At 38.5% G+C, this 19,512-nt stretch overlaps 1 protein-coding gene across 1 annotated transcript in view; it reads right to left on the reverse strand.

Annotated features, from left to right (window-relative positions):
* The window catches only part of GABRG3 (gamma-aminobutyric acid type A receptor subunit gamma3), a 286,455-nt gene extending 267,136 nt beyond the window's left edge, over positions 1-19,319 (reverse strand). Inside the window, exons 1-3 of the mRNA XM_042810309.1 lie at positions 19,267-19,319; positions 16,496-16,644; positions 2,323-2,390 (exon numbers count right to left, since the gene is read on the reverse strand). Coding sequence (XP_042666243.1) covers positions 2,323-2,390; positions 16,496-16,644; positions 19,267-19,319 — 270 coding nt within the window. The remainder of the gene's footprint in view (positions 1-2,322; positions 2,391-16,495; positions 16,645-19,266) is intronic.
* Positions 19,320-19,512: the final 193 nt, after the last annotated feature.

Raw genomic sequence — 19,512 nt, forward strand, 5'->3', positions numbered from 1 at the left:
CATCCATGATCCACTGTTTCACAGGTTATATGAAACACAGCTTTAGATAAAAATAAATGAAAACTTGAATTTTTAGTTCCAAATACCATGTGGATTATTTTTTGTCTTTTTTTTTTTTTCTCCTCCAGTATAGATTACAGAGCATACTGTAGCTAAGCAGTTAAAATTGGTAAGTAAGGATGAGAGCAGCTCCTCAGAGCAGTTCTCAGAACAACTCCTCAGAGCAGTTCTGTCACCGAAGAGACAAGTCATCATTCAGCACCATAACTTTACATTTGTGAACACAATTTCCCATATTCGTGATAAGTTTGAGACTGAGAGCTCACTTCTCTCATGTAAGTTTCAATAAACTCTGAGGAAAAAGAGTACAAATTAAGACTTTGGACAAAAGTTTGCTATATTTATATGCCTAACATTAAGCTCCTTCATCAATAATCAGATTTGACAACAGATTTGAAGTTCAAAAGTGCTTAGCTAATTCATGTTCATTTCCAGTGATATATACTGTCCACAAACTAGGACCACTTCTACAGTTCAGTACATTTCCATGCAATTTAAATACAAGCTTTAAGCAGATTTGAATTCTTAAAACTATGAAATGTTTTTTTTTTTATTTTCGTTCATCATTATTCTATTTACTGTCTTTCCCTTACAGCTATTCTAACATTTTTCTGCTTTAACCAATAAATATTCCAACATTAAAGTGTTATTGACTATTCCATTAAGAACACTGACTACCAAAAAGATAAAATCTGCATTCCTTTCATTGACATTTCATTGCATTTTTCCATCTTGGTGCCAATCAATAAAATCTACTCATGTTTTGACTGCACCATCATAATCATCTTCCAAGAACAACTGGTTGTTTCTATTACTTTTTCCTTCTTCCTGAAGCAATTCCTATCAAATGCCATTTTAATTAGTATTTCACATTCATTTCTTGAATGAATTCACGAAATACTAGGTAAAAGGTAATTCAAATAAGCAAAAGAGGAACTGTAAGCATCTTCGCCATTGTCCCTATTGCCTTTTAACTGAGTACCCACGCAAATGGAAGCCATAAACACAATAGTTCTTCACGTAAGTCTTTCTTTGGTACACAGCTGGAGAAAAGCAAGATAGTTACCTATTTATCAATTCAAGAATGAAGCAGGTACTGCCACTGCTTGGCATTTAGTGCTTCACATAAAGAAATATGGCTAATATACTTCTTACTCTTTGCATACGTGCTCAGGTTGTTCCCTGCACATGGTTTGTTCTGTCTTTACTTGCCAGATTTCCCATTTCCAGAGGCAAGAGGAGTCTTTCCTCAGCCAATGTTTGATACGCTGCAAAAATTTGCATTCTCCTATATACATAGGCAATAACAATCAGCCTGAGTGATCAAACTTCAAATTCAGAAGCATTTTTTCCAAAAATACAAGATGCACATGCAGCACAAGTACTGGATCCATCTATCACCATTTTACCCATCGGTCTTTGGCTATCAGCACAGACATCACTAAGCCACTGCTTTGATGAGTTGGTATAAGAGCTTTACTAATAAAGAAAGACATTAACAAGCATATTTTCAGATTCTCCATTTCCAAATTCTATCAAAATAAAGACCAAACTAGTTTACAAAGCATACTGCGCTGAATTCTGAGCAGAAATTGCATTGAGGACTCACAGTAATTCACATCCCTACAGCTAGATAAATATTCAGCTTTCTTTCTAAATATGAATGTGTTGCTGCAGAACTAGGAATGTCTTGGAGTTAATAAGACCACAATAATTGATCAACCATCATCACAGTATTACGCAAACTTTTCAGTTTTTCCAGTCTCTACACATGCAGTACAGCTATGGATAATTCCTTCAAAATTACAGTGTAAGGTTAAATATTGTTGATAATTTCGTGAACAGAAAGTGACAACTGAAGAAGTGATGGATTTAAAATCAATACACTGATAACACATGGTGACTCTTCTAACGCTGTACTGTGATGCTCTGTATATTTGACTGACTCTTGAAAAAGCAACTCAAGAATTTTCTTGAGAGTAGCTTTCTTTTACACTTATTTTTCCCTGTGACTACTACTTCACCAATCAAGATCTACCAGCATTTTATGGTAGACAACACAGAGAACAATATTACTTGAGGATTTGTCCCTTGAAGAAATACAAAAGAGTCATCTGAAAAAACAGTGCTAAAAGCTGAAAACAGAACTAAATCAGCAATAAATGTAACTTATCCCAGTAGTGTTTATTATCTTTTTCAAAAGCTAGCACTGATGCCAAGACAAACAGTCCAGATAAAAACCTTTGTTAGCAAGGCACTTACCATATTTATTGATGATACAGGACCAATGCTGTTGACATAAATGTCAACATCAATAACTGTTGGTTTTACTGTGGAGAAAAAAAAAAAAAATCATTTAGTATTATTTTTATTTATCAGAAAACATAAGTAATCACTTTAAACATTTTCTCCCACAATTATCATAAGGTTTATTCTGCAGCTAAAATCAGGAACTACTGAGAAGCAAGGTTATGTATTTTTAATGAAGACAACATTCTTTCCTTCCTCCCCAATAAAAACTGCCACAAGTTACAGCTCGCAGCACATTATCATCATGATCACAATTTACCTCAGCGGCAAAGAAAATTAAAGAAAATTTTAATTGCCAAACACAGAGGCTCAAACTCAAAATTTGAGATACTGCACTATTTCTAGTTTCACATCAGTCATACATCTTCTTCCATTTCCTCAATATTCACGTATGGCATGCTTGCTCCGTAACAGAAAAATCCTTCTAGATTATCTCATCTTACTAGCTCTGAATAAAATCCATTTCACTAAACCTTCGCAACTTTCCTCCTTTCAGTTTAGACTCTTTCCCTCCAGCTCACATTGCCTTTGCACTCATTCATCTAATGCTCTTTGAATTTCATTTGGTTAAATCAACTCATGTTTTTCACAAGGCATTCCATGTTTTCAGACTTCCAGAGTTTAATTCAAAGACATCGAGTAGGTCAGGACAAGATCTCTTTACTTCAGGCCCTGAGAATTTAGATTCCGTTTCGCATCTTTAGTGTCAAAATACCTACAGAACAGTTGCTTTGTCTAAAGCTTATGAAGCCATTGGAAACAAAACTGAAGATAGATGGGAATCTCCACATATAAAGATGAATAATTTTTGCCTCTATTCTCAAATTTCAGACTAACAATGAGATGCTGAGGAGTTTTAAGTATCCAGAAAGCTCCATGATTCTAAAAAAAACTATATATGGGCAAACTGGCTTGTCATTTAAGACTTGGGGATATATTCCCCTCCTCACAAAGACTGCATCTAATGTTTTAAAAATAAATAAACTTAAAAAAACTAAAATGGGCACAAATAGTCATCACAGATAATAACCATTCTCTGTAATTCATGAAGCACCGCACAAGTTGTGGACTGCATATTGACAGGATATTAGGGACCTGTTTTAAGGTCATGGCTTAAAATTGTCTGCAGGACTGGCTAATAAACTCAGATCTTCCCTTCAGCAAAAGAAAATCTGAACTCAGCTACTCAGCTGAACAAGCACAACTGATTAATGCAATTCTAATTGTACCCAGTTAATAACTAAATAGGAGTCTAGCAGCCTTTGGTAATGAGACGCCTCAAAATGCAGCAATAAATGTTGCTACATAGGAACTGCTAATGGCAGGGAACTGCAGCTCGCTCTTTTACCGAGATAACATACACTGAATAAAAGGCTCTGATCTTGTTAGGACTTAGGAATGCATCCAGATAGAAGTTCAACACCAAGAAGTTCTGGTAAACACTAATGAGACTAGATGCAGTGATGCACACAGGCATGCAACTGGATCTTGGTAGGATCAGTGAAAAAGGTCAGGACCAGAACACAATGCTTAAAACCCATCTTTGTTGAATCACTAGGGTTAAATATATAAATAGATTATGAAATGTTTATTCCTCCTGAATATGCTGGGCCAAGTTGTCTGTGTGGTGAGAAACAATAAAAAAAATTCCACTGATGCTAAAGAGAATTTGGTCTTACATATAGTAAAAGTCTAACCTCTGAGCAAAAGAAAACTAAACTACAGCCACTTCCCATCCCAAACAAAATCAGCATCTAATCTCAAAAATCCCCAGGGAAAAAAAAATAATAATAAATCAAAATTCATGTAAGCTATTATATTCCCACAACAAGAAAAAAATGCAAGTTTCTTTGAATGATATTTTGTTTTCCTGGTCAGTCAGAAAAATAAAATTGTACAACTGCATGTCAAATACATCTCCAGATTCTGGAACAGAAAGAAAAGTACAGTTCTTGTTGCACACAGACTCTCGCAGATATAAACAGATAGTTGAAGAACCATCAGGTGCAAGCATTACACTTAGATGGGATTTTAATTCAAAATACAAACAGTAATGAGGTAAAGATTTTAAGGATTACTTCACTCAAAACGTACTAAGAAAATAACTGAGTCTAAAAGTAATCATACTTATGCTTAGAAGTTACTCTTCCTGTACTAGCCTTCAAAAATAAATGGAATTGTATGAGAATAAAGAAAAAATTACATGATCAGTTATTTTGAGGCCTATTTTTCTATATTCTACATATAGTTATGAATGCTCAGTTCAGGGGCTGATTGAGCCCTGCACTGTGCAGTGTAGCAAGAGCTGCAGATGGAGCCTTTTTTCTTGCACTGAACCAGCCCTCTAGGTCTTGGTTGATAAACCATAGTGTTAATACCTCACTAAAAGCAACAGCAAGATTGCAGATGGATCCCATGCTCTAGGACCATTTTGATATTGGCTTCAGTCCAGAATAGTTCTGGAGAACTGTCTCAGGAGTTCAGAAAAATTACTAATAGAACCATATGTATATCACATGCTGGAGAGCAATTAAAGGTTGTCAACAAATATATTGACATTCTCAAAGTTCTTTGAATTGGTTTTTGATATATGGTAGTTAACTTTCCCTGAAAGACAATGAAAGTACATACAAATGATTGCACTGTGAGGCTGCTAAACAGTGCTATTTAAGGTTAGCTAACTGCTCATCACAATCATTCCATTTTCAAACACGCTGATTTTAACTGAGAAGGGGATTTTTCTAGCCAATCAAAATATCTGCAAACAAAACTAAGGTCTTGCCAATATTTAGCTAGTAGTCCCCATCTGATCCAAATGCCATGTCTTTGAGGCAGATGTGTTTATATTCCAGTCAACCTTGTGACGCTCACATTGCAATGACATCCAAGTGAAATTTGTCTTCAAATGTCAAACAGTTCAAGAGATGCCAAGCTGCAGGAGTGGTGAGCTCAGTGCTGTCTGCAAAGCTCACTTAAGCAGCCAGGTGAACACTTAACCAGTTAGCCTAAAGCTAGGTCAGGCATGTCTGCACAACTATGAAGTACAGCAACTAACAGGCTCTGTGCAGTCCTGACTTGGATTTACACATCTGAAGTCTGTCCAAATAGCACTCATGCTTCTGCACAAATCATAAATATTTTGAATTATTTTTAAAAGTTTAATGCCTGTAAGTATTTTCATAGTAAGTTCACTTAAGTATGAATTGGACTAGTTTAGCTCTCATAAATTCTAAAATAAAGTTAAAATTAGTATTTGTTGAGAGCTAACCTTTCTTACACTGTTCAAGCAACTCTTAACTCTGAATTGTTCTGCTCTTGCCAAAACACTGGTAGAAAAAAGGTTATGGACAGATATACACTTATTTCTTGAAGCAAAGCAATTTAAGGAGTATGACCACCTAACAAATACAAGGCTTCTGAATGAAAAAAAAAAAAAAAAAAAAAAAAAACCACAAGATTGGCTCTACAGTAATATTTCTTGAAAATACAGTGATATTTTATATTATCTCATTTGTACATAAACTGCTATTTTTATTATGGGATAAGCAGCAATAAATAATTACACAGTTATTGGTAACAGTGGTTAGTAGTGATTACAGCGTTAATGCTTGCTTTGCATTAGTGATGATAAGAATATTTTCCTACATGATATAACAGGTGACATCTAATTACTTGTTTGTTTCTGTAAGAGAAGTTATTTCTCATCGATAGTTGAGTCAGCTAAAACCTCTGTGGTCAGCTAAAACCTCTGTGTTTTAGGAAAATCTACCACACTTCAAGAACAATATAGTAATGGGAAAGTACCATTGAGGGGGAGAACACAATAAAACAAAGAAAAAAAAAAGAAAAGAAAAAAAACAAAACATTCTCTCTGCATGTAGAAAATGGAATTGAACAACAATTACAAATCAAAGACCTTCACATGTTACAGTCAGTGAAATTCTGATACAACTGTAATCCCTATGATTTAAGATCTAACTACCTGAAGAGGAACGCAAATAAAAACCAAAAGGAATATTAAAAATTAGACTTCGAAGAAAGCATGCATGAGTGCAGTATCAGGATGGGAACAGTCTTATGAGAAGTACTATATTCACATGTAAGGTGCCTTTCTGACCAGAAGTGTGAATGACAGCATGCATTAGAAAGAATCTCTCCATCAGTAAGAAATAACTTTTATTCTTCATATCTTAGCATTACCATCTATCAATCTCTACCTCTTTCATCTTCTACCCATCCTTCCCTAATACACAGCTTGTGATTCCTCTGGTATTGTGGTGTTTAAGAATCAAAACTCTACATCTTAGATAATTAGCTTGGTTTTGCAGTCAGTCCCTGAATCTTCCATTATGGTTTATTTATATCCATAGGAAATAGTTCCTATGTGAAATCAGAAGACCACGCAAGAATGGAATTTGTTCCTGCAAAATCTAGAAAGCAAGGTTTGGATAAACAGCAGCAGTCACTGGAACACTACACAGTTGCAAAAGAGCAACAGTGTTTTGAAATAACATAAGCAGAAATTTTTTCTTGTTTAAAGATGACAGAATAATTTATTGCTTGGCGCTACAACACTGAAGCAGGAACTACAGCCCTGTACATCTGCCAAATTTACAAATGCTCCCTTAGAAAGCCTCTTTGATAAGCAAAAATAAACAAACAGAAATCCACTTCAAACTGCACTTCTGCACCTAGAAGAGCTAGGAGATTACCTGTCAAGGTAATCACAGAAGTAAGGAGAGATTGAAAACGGACTTTCTCATCTAACAATTCCCAGGTTTTTCCAGACCCTTACTTTTCAACTGACGCTTTCCTGAGACTGTACACCGCTCTCCCAATCTCATCTCAGATTTCTTAGATGAATTTAAGTTAAGAAAATTAGAACAAGCAGCTGCTATAAATAGTTTTTGGTCTGACAGTTAGCTGAAGTATTTGGCAAACATTAACTGTCAACCAAACTTTCCTACTCACAGTGCCTCTTAAGATAAATACTCAGTATGAGTTTGTTAGTTTGTTTCAAACCATTTCAGTAAGTAATCTGCCAGAAAACCAAAACAACACTTTCCATTAACAAATGTAAGTAAATAAATAAGGACACATTCCTTTTTCTTTTTAAGTAGAAACACTACATTTGAGGGCCTCAGGGTCACCACAATAAATAAAACTTCTCTAGATATCTGTTTAGTATGTTTCACAAGAGTTTTACCCAAGAGGAGATGTGAAATGCACAGTTTTTCCCCCAACAGCAGAGAAGCTATAAGCCGCATAAGGTGAGCAACTAATCTCTGAAATTCTCTTCTACTCATCTCAATAACTGAGAAATTAGAAAAGCAGAACATCAAGAAAAAAGTTCATTGTCAACAGCATATCCTAATCAGAAATGTTCCTGTGCAAGATTTTGTAAGAACCTATGTTTGATGACTATACTGGCACCAGATGAGGACTATGTGTTTTAAGATGCATCTAACCTATTTTTTTATGTCATCTTTTAAAACTCATACACAGATTTTAGTCTTCAAAGTCCAAAACTTGGTCTTTGGAGTTACAGTAAAGCAGTTTACGCATCGTTTATAAGCCTTGCTATTAATATTCAAAGAAATATCAATGGTAAAATTTGCAGAAGAAAGTATCAATTACTAGAGATGCTAGAGAACTAAAACTGCTGCAGGCAAGTGAGAAATCCCTTCTACCCTCCCACACAGAATACAGATTGCTCTTGTCTGCATTGAATAGCAACACTTTTCTCAGGAACATTCCTCTCCTCAGATAGGTGTGCTTTTACATAATGCATGGGCACTAAAATAGTTTTCCTATTTACTCCATACCCATGGAAATGGGCAGCTAATGGATTTCCGGACTGGTGACTGAACCAAGTTTCCTGAATAAAGATAACTCACTTTCCTTTCCCAAGAGAAAAGAAAGCATCAATAGGAATTAAGACATTCCAGATTTCTGTTTATGCTCTTTTTCACTTCATGAGCTCTCACTAGATACAGCAGTCTTACTACTACCTAAGTCCTGATCAAAGCATTCCCAACTAACTGTTTATTCAAGATTTCTTTCTTCAACATAAGCTTAAATTAGACTAGCCTCCACGACCCCCTGCAGTGATCAAAAGTAGAGAACTTGAAGCCAGGACTATAGCTTTTCCTTTCTGAGAGGTAACATAGTACAAGCATAAGTTACTCCCTCTCACCTTCATTCTGTAGTACCTTTACACACAGTTTAGCCCTGCAGGCATAACTGTCTGAAACAACTATCTCACTCACTACCTCCTACAAACTCTTATAGGCTAACATAAAGAAGAATTGCACCAGAAAGTGGCAATTTTACCTTGCATGACAATTCACAGCTTTCTCTGCACTATGATCTAGAAAATATTTTGATCCAGGAGGCAATAAGCAACCCTCTGTCACCACATATGGGGAAACCCTGCTGGAGCTAATTTTAAAAGTATCAGGTGCAGCAATCAGCAGCTAGCAAAAACAGCTTGACAGCCACAGTGGTAATAGCCTGTGGTGCTCTTTAGGGTGCATTTCTGCAAGACCTACTAGGAAGACAGGTCAGAAAGAAAAAAAAAAAGAGTTCTCAGAGCTTCAGAACTTAAAGTTGTCACTTAGGGTGCACTTGAAAATGCATCTTTATATAGCAACAGAATAAAAGATGTGTTCACTTGCTTAACAGATCTGCTCCTTGCATGCTTTTAACTGCTTGGGATCTGCTATTAAAGTCTGCCCAGCTACCACAGTAAAACTTTCTGTGTTTGCCAACATAAATGAGCCTACATATTTCTGCTAGCTGCACTTGTACAAAACTATTCAAGGTATTGAGAGTTGCACAGCTGTTAGTGAGAGAACACTCTTGTCTTGAAGAACTTGGGTAAGAGTTATAGAGGCAGTTCAGGAGCAAATAAAACCATTCTGGCCCTCAATACGGCTAGAACCTGTGAAGTTAGAAGACACGGGTATTAAATTATGAGGGGTATGACAGTGTGCAAAATATATACTTATACACTGTAAAGTGAATTTATTTGGAATTGTGAATAGACAATAAATACAGTAGAGATTGTAGGGTTGAAATAGGTCACTCCAAAAGTAATGCCTCCTATTTATTTCCATAGAAACTACAACAGATACAAAGAGTATAATAACACTGTTTGATAGAGGAAATTCTCAGCTACAAAACACTATTTTTCAACTGTTTTTCAACAGTCATCACCATTAGTTATACACTTTTTGCCAGCTATGAACAAAAGCCTGCATGCTGCACTCATAAAAATCTGCACCAGAGGAGGTGACCTGCTCTTGCCATCAGCTCTGCTGATACACACCACCCACCGCACCTCACTGAGCTCACATCTACTGCTTTGTCTCCATAAACGTTCAGCAAGCATTAATGCATGTCAGTGAGTGTCATTTTTTCCACACGGAGGAAGTCAGTGATATGCTTTTGCTTCATGTGCACTGCCCTATCAGACACCACTTTGACAGAATGCCTCTCTGCTGCCATCTGTCATGGAATGGAATAATGGCAGGAAGGTTCAAACTACTCTCATGCCACAAACATCCACTTCTAATGTTGTGGGCCAATATAATAGAACAGGAGGCATTACTTTTGGAGCAGCCTTTGTACATGAAGAATTCCAGAGGAATCTTAGTTACTGCAGCATAACCAAAAAAAAAAAAAAAAAGAAAAAAAAAAAAGGAAGGAAAAACAAGCTACTCTTTTCTGCCCTTTGAGTGAATATCAGTAAAATCAGTATCATTCATTACTGTTTTGACTCAGAGGGACGGGAAGTTCTGTCTTTCAACTTTATATTCCTTGATTTGGGGTTTTTGTCTTATTTCAGCTTTATTACCAATACTTGTGATAACACTCTACTTTCAGTTGCCCTGAACAGTTTGAGTACGCTTGACAGTATTCCCCTCTGGTTGGCTTTTTTCTCAGCAGCATTATTTTACCTCAGTCTCAGATACAGAAGCTAATTGAAAGTATTTAACTTTCCTTGGCAGAGCATAAGTAAAAGCAAAGACCATTGGGGCAGCCTAAAACTCAGTGGAAATAACATCTGTACTGATTTTTTAGGCTTTTTAAGCGCTAAAAGAGAAATTACTGATTTCCCAACAATGCTTCTCTCAATAGGAATACCATGGGGAAAGGCAATGGACAGCAGTTCTAACTGTTTGTACCTGGCAACTGTGTAACTCGTTCTAGTCTTGTGCTCTGGGAAAGTGCTATGGCTTAAATATTACCTGTTGTGAGCATGTGGCTTTTGCCATGGCAAGTCTGTGGGACTGTGGTATAATCCACATGCCAGGCCTCCTCGTATTTATATTTCAGCCATCCTCTATACCAAAGAGGTTTTATCAGGTTGGCTTGCAGAATGTGCAACAGCAAGTTTCACATTCACGAATAACCTGTGCAATAGCATCCGTAGCAAAACCCACCCCCTCGATCCCAAGCCCATCCATAGGTTACATCTCTTCCTTGGTGACTTGAAGTGTCACAGGCCCATTAAGCTACAAATAGTTCATCCTTTTGTTGCCAGTACAGATCTACCTGAGTCACTTCAATTCCAGTGGCCTGATCCACCTGCTGGTTGTTCTGATGTTCTTCAGTGGCACAACTCTTGGGTACATGAAAATCTACGTGATGATCCTTTACAACCATGTCCTCTATCCAGGCAACAATATCTTTCCACAATGCAGTGGCCCACATGGGTTTGCCTCTATGCTGCCATTTGATCTGCTTCCATTGCTGTAACTACCATAGGACATTTGCCATCATCCAGGAGTCAGTATAGAAATAGAGCACTGGCCACTTCTCTCAGCAGCAATGCCTGAAGCCAGCTAGATGTCTTTCACTTCTGCAAATTGGCTTAATTTACATTTTTCTTCAATAGCCTCTGCAACTCGTCACCTCGACTCCACACAGCAACCTTACACCTCCATAGCTTTCCCACAACTCATCATTGAACAAGGCATATTTCTTCTCATTTACTGTCATTTTATTACGTAGTGGAGTCTCTTCAGCATGTGTCACCTTCTCTTCTGGAGATTTTTCAAAATCTTTGCCTTCGGGCCAGTCCATATCACAGGAGTTGGAGGGTCCACTGCACTGTCATCAGATCCAAAAGTATTCTCTTCCCCTTGAGGATGCTGAATAGTTTTGAACAGAGCTGGGTAGGCAGAGGCCAGGCCCCAGCACGCTGCAGTGATTTGTGCCTCTCTAGAAAGTCTAGAAGGTTTGCTACCTCAGACCTTTTCCACCTATTCCACTAGTTTTTCAGCATTCTGCAGTTATTCAGAGGTAAAATTTCAAATCAGTAGGAGAGCACATTGCTGTAGGCACCTGCCTGTACCATCCCATACCCCCTGCCATTCGTTACTCTCCTGCCTCGAGACAGATCTCTGGGTGATATTCTTGAATAATTGTTTAATCTTAAACGTAACCTGGAATACATTCATGATACATAACAATAGAAGCACACTGGCTTGAATATCCCAAGGATATTCAAAATTCTCAAGACCTACTGTAACTAGTCTAGAGAAAGACATAAATGTAAAAAAAAAAGGGAGGCTGAGGATCTGCTGGACTATGTCCTTCCCTGTCTCAAAAAGCTTCATTAATAGTGAAAAAAATTAGCATAATGACCAGCAATTATCAAACCATCTTAACACCCCATGTTAACACACTCCAGTCAGATCTGCTGTTATCTCAACCCTTTGTGACCCACATAGTGCACCAAAAAGACTGTTGTGGTTTAACCCTTTCCCAGCAGGATGGGGGAGAGAATTAAAAAAAGAACAAAACTTTTGGATTGAGACATAACTATTTACTAAGACAGAGAAAAGGAAAAGGATAGTTATCTCTCTATATATAAGTGAAAGTATATAGCAAGTGATGCACAAGCAATTGATCACTACCAACCAATGCCCAACTAGTCCCCAGCGAGCAGAAGAGAGTGAGATGAACTCCCACCCACTTCAAAATTCTCCTTCCACATGATGTCAAATAGTATGGAATATCCTCTTGGCCAGTCTAAGTAAGCCATCCTAATTCTGTCCCTTCCCAGTCCTTTGTTAGTATGAGTCAAGACTCTGAAATGGCCTTGTCTCTATACAACACTGCTTAGCAGCAACTATAAATATCAGTGAGCTATCAACCTTGTTTTTCTCCTAGAACCAAAACATAGCATCATATCAGACACTTTAAAGAAAAAAAATCCATCTCAGCTGAAACTAAGACAGAAAGGTATTTCAGAAGCTGGGGAAAAGCGCAGGTAATTGCCAGAAGGCTGAAGAGCACTTGATCAGAGTGCAGGGTTAGTTTAAGAATATCCTTTTCACTGAAATCAAATGTGCTGAAGTAAGTGACTCCTTGCTAAAGATGCTTATGGAAAGGTTGTGTTCTTTGGAAAGTAGCAGGTTGAGGTTAAGATGGGAACTCAAAGTTTAGTTCAGGTTATGAATGACTGTTAATATTACTATTGACTTGTCACAACATAAATTTTGTACAACATTAGTTAGTGCTTCTGAGTGAACAAAATGAAATAAGATCATTCTCCTGAGCTAAGCAAACTAGCCACTGAAAGGCAACTCTTGAGACATAATGTTCTTCATGCTTCAATTGAACACTGCATCTTAAGTCTGGTTTGGAGAGAGGGTTTTTTTCCTACTAGTATCACTAGCAGAATCTCTTATCTGCCAACTCTTTTGATAGGTTGTTTGTATAGTTTCACAATAAATGAAGGAAAAAGAAAAAAAGGTTGCATATTATCTTCCACATAAGGAAGTGATGGTAATGCCTTCACAGTTCAGAATGGATTACCTGCTATCCTGGTCTGGCTCCTTTTATACCATGCAACAAAGCCACAACTGTCAGCCCTGTAATTCTAACTGGTAAAAAGTGGGTGAGAATCGTGCTAAGATACTTTGTCTCCATAAAACATTCTTCTTTTTAATCAGTATACCAGTGTAATCTCTTCAGTGTGAGGTATTTTCCCTTTCCTTCACCTCAGTTCCAAAAGGCACATACATTCTGTGTTTTATTGGTATACCACCAGATGCTATTCTTATAATGAAAACTTTCCTATGTTCTGATAGTTATGAAGATGAGAACTCTGACAAGTGTGTTCCCAAGGTGGATGCAGTTAGACATTCCCCTGCTGGTGGAAAACTAATTTCATGTCTGAAGACTGAAGGCTCCTTTTACCCAGATATGTTTAATGTGTCAGATAGCTGATATCCTTCACAGTGAAACTACTTCACCTAATACTTGGGCTGTTCAATCTCTCCTTCAAAATCCAGTCCTGAAAGTTTGAAGATGATGTATGTACTGCCCAGTGCTACCAGCTGAACATAAATCTCTGCATATATTCTGACCAACACTCATTGATATGAAAACCAAGTCCAAGCATATTGGAAGATATTCCTTTTCTGAAGAGAGCAAGCTCTATTCTGGCTTCTCAGCATTGACCTACACACTCTTTACAGTGGTTTAAATGGGCTGGGTTGGGCAGGAGGAAGAAGAATGGCTGAGGGTCTGTTCACAGGACTCCATTCACTAATGACCTGAAGATAATATAACACTGATATACTCTGTGCTCATGGTAGGCCAAGTGGGCACTCATAATAGTCCTGTACAGTGATAGATAGTGCCTGGACTTAACCGAGCTAGCCAGAGCATTTGTTTCCCTGGGAAGGATGGAAGACTGCAGAGAAGTCACTGCCAGGGCCAGCATGCATTTTCATTTGTCAAAGTTTTTCTCTACCCATGGCCTTTGGCTTACAAAAGCACGTTCCCAAGTCACTTAAAAATTGCAATCCTAAACTGTGAAAGTCCAGACAAGTACATAATATTTTTAGGTTTTTCTGACTACGTTCAGAAAGAAGGCCTGTTAAAGTTAACCGATATTAGAAACAGTGCACTCAGGTAACTGAGGGAAGAGTAATGTGGCATGAAATGGTGAGTTCTCTATCCTGTGGGACAGCAGATTAGTTTATGGATTTAAATTGCAATGCAAGTGCTGCCTGTAATGAGTAACTGATTGCATGTTAGACCAAGATTTAGCCCCCACTGTCCTTTACAGGCTGCATTTCTGTTTGATTCTGAAAGTTACTTCTCTCTTCCTCCACTGGTCCATTCCATGCTTTTTATAAATTCAAAAAAACATGCATTTTCTTACTACATGCTCTGTGCCTATTGCTTCTGTTAACATCCCTTTAACTGATAACATATTGATACTGGGATCTTTGTGGCATGGACACTGTTCTGTGGCCAAGACAAGACCATCATCTAACCTGGAGGATAACTTCTCTCAGACAGAAAGGAAGATGTGATGGTGTGTGAGCAACCAGCTGGCAATTCAGGGAATAAAGCCTGATTCTCTAACATTCCCATGGTGTTCTCCTTGACAAATGAGGCAGCTCCTTAGCTTCAAAAGGGCAATGTTGCTTATCTACATCAAAGGTAGGAGGAGGGAAAAGGGACCAGGGAAGGAAGACAGGAGGTGAAGTAACTTCTCTAGCATCTGAACAATGCTCAGCACAAGTTCAGAAATAACCAGATTCCTGTCAAAGAGAAAAATGGCATAGGACTGATACCTTAATCGAAACAGATAGGCAGTAGTCAAGAACTGTAAAGTCTGTTTGGTACTATATATGAAGAACTATGTAATTTAACTCTCTTCACTACAACAGAATTTATGAAATTTTGTGGAGAGACAAAAGGAATTATTTCAGTGACAACAATTTTCCAGTGCTGCAGGATATGTCTGACCTCTATAATTTTATGGCAACTGACATGGGGACTTTGAATGATTACTTTGTCCCACATAGGCATAACATAATTTACTCTGCCTGAAGACAGTGATATGAGGACACAGTGTACAAAATAAAATAAAATAAAATAAAATAATTATCTGAGAACGTCTTCCAGATGTTGATATGGGTGGGGGAACTGCATTAAAGCACTTCTCTACCAGATATTCAAGATCCAGTATGAAAAACATACATGTCAGTCTGCATTGGAAATAAAGACACCAGTCAAATATGATCTTTTTAAATACTACAGGAAAATAAAGTAATAGCTATGAAATAAAATTTAAGCGCCTTACTTTCACAGCGTGGTATAGTTTTGGGTTTGTTTGTGTTGTTTTTTTTTTTTCTTTGTCTGGAATTCTTGTGCAAAAATAATTCAAATGGGGAATATCTACAGAAGGCTCTTACTTCCATCTACACTCACCCAAAGGGATGACTTACAAAGTATATCAATATGCGTGCAATCACCAAATAGTGGTTTCAGTTTTAATCAGTGGCAGAAATTCTCTCTAATCTCTTTGTAAAAAATTAGCAATGGCAAGTTATCTGAGGTGGCTATTCTCAGCATTCTCTGATCCCTGTTTATTCTGAAATGTATGCAAGAAGGTGCAATTAGCGTAAATTATAAATTACCTCTGGTTTCTGTCATACAAACTGTATGTGATCAAACGGAACGGCAGTTGTGCTAAAGCCATTCTGATCTACGCAGATATCTACTACCTCATATCTAAATATATCCCTGTATGTATTAGTGTTGCACATGAGGCGCTTCATTCTGTCAGGTTTATTTGGAGATAGAGTGTTTTCTGGATTGAAAGGGTAAAAAAAAAATCTAGAGTTGCCTTATTTACAAAAACAAGTCTAAGTGCCTTCCTATAAGCATTGAGGAATGTAACTTTTGTGATCACACTTTACAGGGAGTAGATGCACATTCTTCTCTTGCCATGTCCTACTTTTTGGTTTTTAATACACTCAGTTTTTTCTATCACTCCTCAGAACCTGTGGCTTGAGTTTTCCATACATCTGTATTGGATGACAAAAGAGCAAAGTATGTTTGCAGTCCTGCCAAAGACCTCAAACTAGTCTTTCCATATCGCTGCACAAACTATGCATGCAAAATAGAGCTTAGCATGCCAAATTACCTCCACATCTTCCCATGAGAACTAGCATTTAGAAAATGCTGACCTGGAAATGAACTTGAGCCAAAGACAATTAATCTCCACTTTCCCAAATATATAACCAAACTGTAATACAGTGTCTTCTCTATAGATACTTTTCCTCCGTGTGCAGAAGGGAGTACTTACATCCAATATCTGGCCGTAGTTTTTTGTCATACTCTCTCAACAGCTTGTTTAGTATCAAGGTCACATCTGTGTCTTGTGTTTTTGGAGCTAAAACCCATTTTTGGTTGGTTGTTCCATCTTCATATTCATCCTCTTCAACCTTTCTGGAACTGCAATAATAAATCAAATAAACGGATGTTATTTTACGTAACTAAAAATCTAAATTTACATTCTGAGTAAATCTGCAGTCTTCTTAAGTTTTTGATCTTTCCCTCAACTGTGTCTATATACTCAGCCTTAAGCTGTTTTTACAACAGGACATTCCAATTAACATCTGCTAGGTATCTGAGAATGGGTCAGAACTGAGAATTATTTGGATGTGGTCTTCTGCCAGACTCCGAAGAAGTTGTTACCTGTGAGTTACTGCAGCTGTCAGAATAGTTTTTTACTCTCTAGTATTTTGTACCTTAGCATTTTACACCAACCTATCCTGACTGCATATTTACCCAGTACATTTACAATATATTCTTTCAGAGAGCAAACATTCACAGTATTACTTCATGAATCCATCAAGAAAACGGATCCATCTCTTGCACACAGGCTAATAAGAGTATTAAAAATTCAGATCTTTTAATACGTCCTGATCATTTTATCCTATTAATAAATTATTATATTCTCAGTGCTCAACTCTCAGTTTAATGTATTACAAGGCTTAGAATTAAGAGCTTTCTCCTTGCATATAAGATGGATTATCACAAGTGCACAAATACATTTTGTAAATTAATTGGAATTCCAGAGTCTCCTTGTGATTTCAGTGACATTTAAACAAACAAAAACAAAAACAAAAAACAAAACAGCACTACACCAAACACTGAGACTCTCCTTCACAGGTGGTATTATTTTTATTTTCAAAGTACGGCAGTGCAAATGTGGTAAAAGTACAGTTGCCCAGAAATCACAGCTGAAGCTATTTTCACATGACACTAATTTCATTGAGCAGCTCTTTGTGCATGAACAGTAAAATGTTGATTTGGAGATGCATCTTTTGGTATCTTAGAAACCAAATCTGTTTGATCTGTCTCTTGCTGGAGGAAATCCATGACAGTCAAACTGAGATGAAGTTATCAGGAGAAAAGATAACCTCTGTGGTGGAACCCACAGCAGTAATCATCCACTGCTTGGACCTGCAATTGCCCTGGCAATGTGATATCATTTTGCAGCATTTTCACACCAATGTCAGTAATTATGCAAGGTGCAAAGCAGCACAGAATCAGAGGTATCAGCACTGTCTATTAATGGATGTGCTATGTCCATCAAAGCAACCTCTTTTCTCTCTCTCTCTCTCTCAGTCTCTCCCCTTAATAACACCACTGTCTCTTACAATACCTCAGGTGTCAAGAAGATTTGATAGACATCCTATAGCAATAGAAAAAAGGCCAACAAATGCACCACAGAGCATCATCAACCTGCAACATTGCCACTATAGACCCACTATATTTGAGCCTTTAACAAAACTTTTAATTGAAACTGCTCTACAGCCAACATGCCTTGCAGGATTAGCCATGAATCACCTAATATGACTTCATAAATTGCAGGTGGTCTAAGTATAATTTCTATATGAAAATAATTTTTGAAATCTAGATTCTACTGACTTTCCACAGAGAGAGCTCGTATAATCAAGTGCCAGAAGTACAGAAAACTTGAGGACATTTTTAAGTAGATGAGCACTCCTTTATTTGTTCACCCAATGGACATTAAAGACCCTAAAGGACCCTTTGTTTTGTTTTGTTTTTTCCTTTCTCCCCCAGGTTCAAGACAAACCATATGTTTTAATATTGCAATTACAGAACCGTTCTCAGAGGAGGCATCATCTCCTAGCACACATGGTTGATATTCTCCAGCTGAAACACCGCAACGGTGCTGAATTACTGATAGAAAAGGAGCTCAGGATCATCTCTCTTTGCCTGCTGCACCCATCACAACTTTGCTGGAGGCATTCAGGCTGTATGTGAAAATGAGAAGCAAGTTCACATCCGATCACAATTCCCATTTGCGGGAGCAGCTCCATTAAAACCTGTCACCAGTACAGCCGAGTTCTAACAGGGCTTTTAAACCCCTAGTGCTGGTACTTCCTAGAGAGCACCTCCAAATGATGCAAACTCCTACCTGCCTCCTCTATAGATCAAGGCTGCAGGTGGGAGAGGTATCACAGTGAATCAGACTAATACCTCAAACAGGCTTTTTTCACGGTGTTTGGTGCTCCTGCTTAAGAGTTCTACTTCCCTTGCTTTTGCCTCCACACCACGAGTCTCCTTGGAAGGCATCTGGGGCTGACAAGTCCCCTGTAGCCATACGGGCACCGCGAAACTCCCCGCACATTCCCATTGCCCACAGCAAGAAGCGCGGGATGATGGGGGACCAATTCCCAGCCGGGAAGGGAGAAGAGCTGCACTCTCCTCTTCAGGGACCACTAATTCTGATGCTGCGAGGAGACACCAGCGGCAAAGTGCAAGCCGCAGAGATGTACAGCTGGAAAATCCCGAGAGCGGCGGATAACGGCCACCTAGTAGCGGGGCTCTCCCTCCTCAACCCAGCCCCGGGGTTGAGAAGCGGGGGAGCGGCGGCTCGAGGAGGGAAAACTTTGTGCCGGGCCGGATCGGGACGGAGCGCTGGCGAGCGGCCCGCGGTGGAGGGGAGAGCGGAGCGGGGAGAGCCCGGAGAACTCCGGACAGCCGCGGGCGCGGAGAGGAAAGGAGCCGGAGGGGTGAGGGAGGAAAAGGGAGCGGACTTACCGGGCGTGGAACACTGAGAGGAGGAAGAAAACCAGCAGGAGCTTAGCGGACATGATCTGGGCAGAGGCGGCCAGGTGAGAGGAGCAGGAGGAAGGAGATGTTGCAGGAGGTTCGCATGCGAAAGGGGATGAGGAAACGAGGTGAAGCTCTGAGGCTCTCCTCCCGTCTATTCTCAGCTTTATACCCCGAAGAAAATACCCCCGTTCGCAATGCTCCGGGAAAGGGAGGGGGGAAGTAGGGAGAGGG

The sequence above is a fragment of the Centrocercus urophasianus genome, unplaced genomic scaffold (assembly GCF_019232065.1).
Source record: "Centrocercus urophasianus isolate 14NV4802_14NV808 unplaced genomic scaffold, USGS_Curo_1.0 seq_12, whole genome shotgun sequence".
Classification (NCBI taxonomy): domain Eukaryota; kingdom Metazoa; phylum Chordata; class Aves; order Galliformes; family Phasianidae; genus Centrocercus; species Centrocercus urophasianus.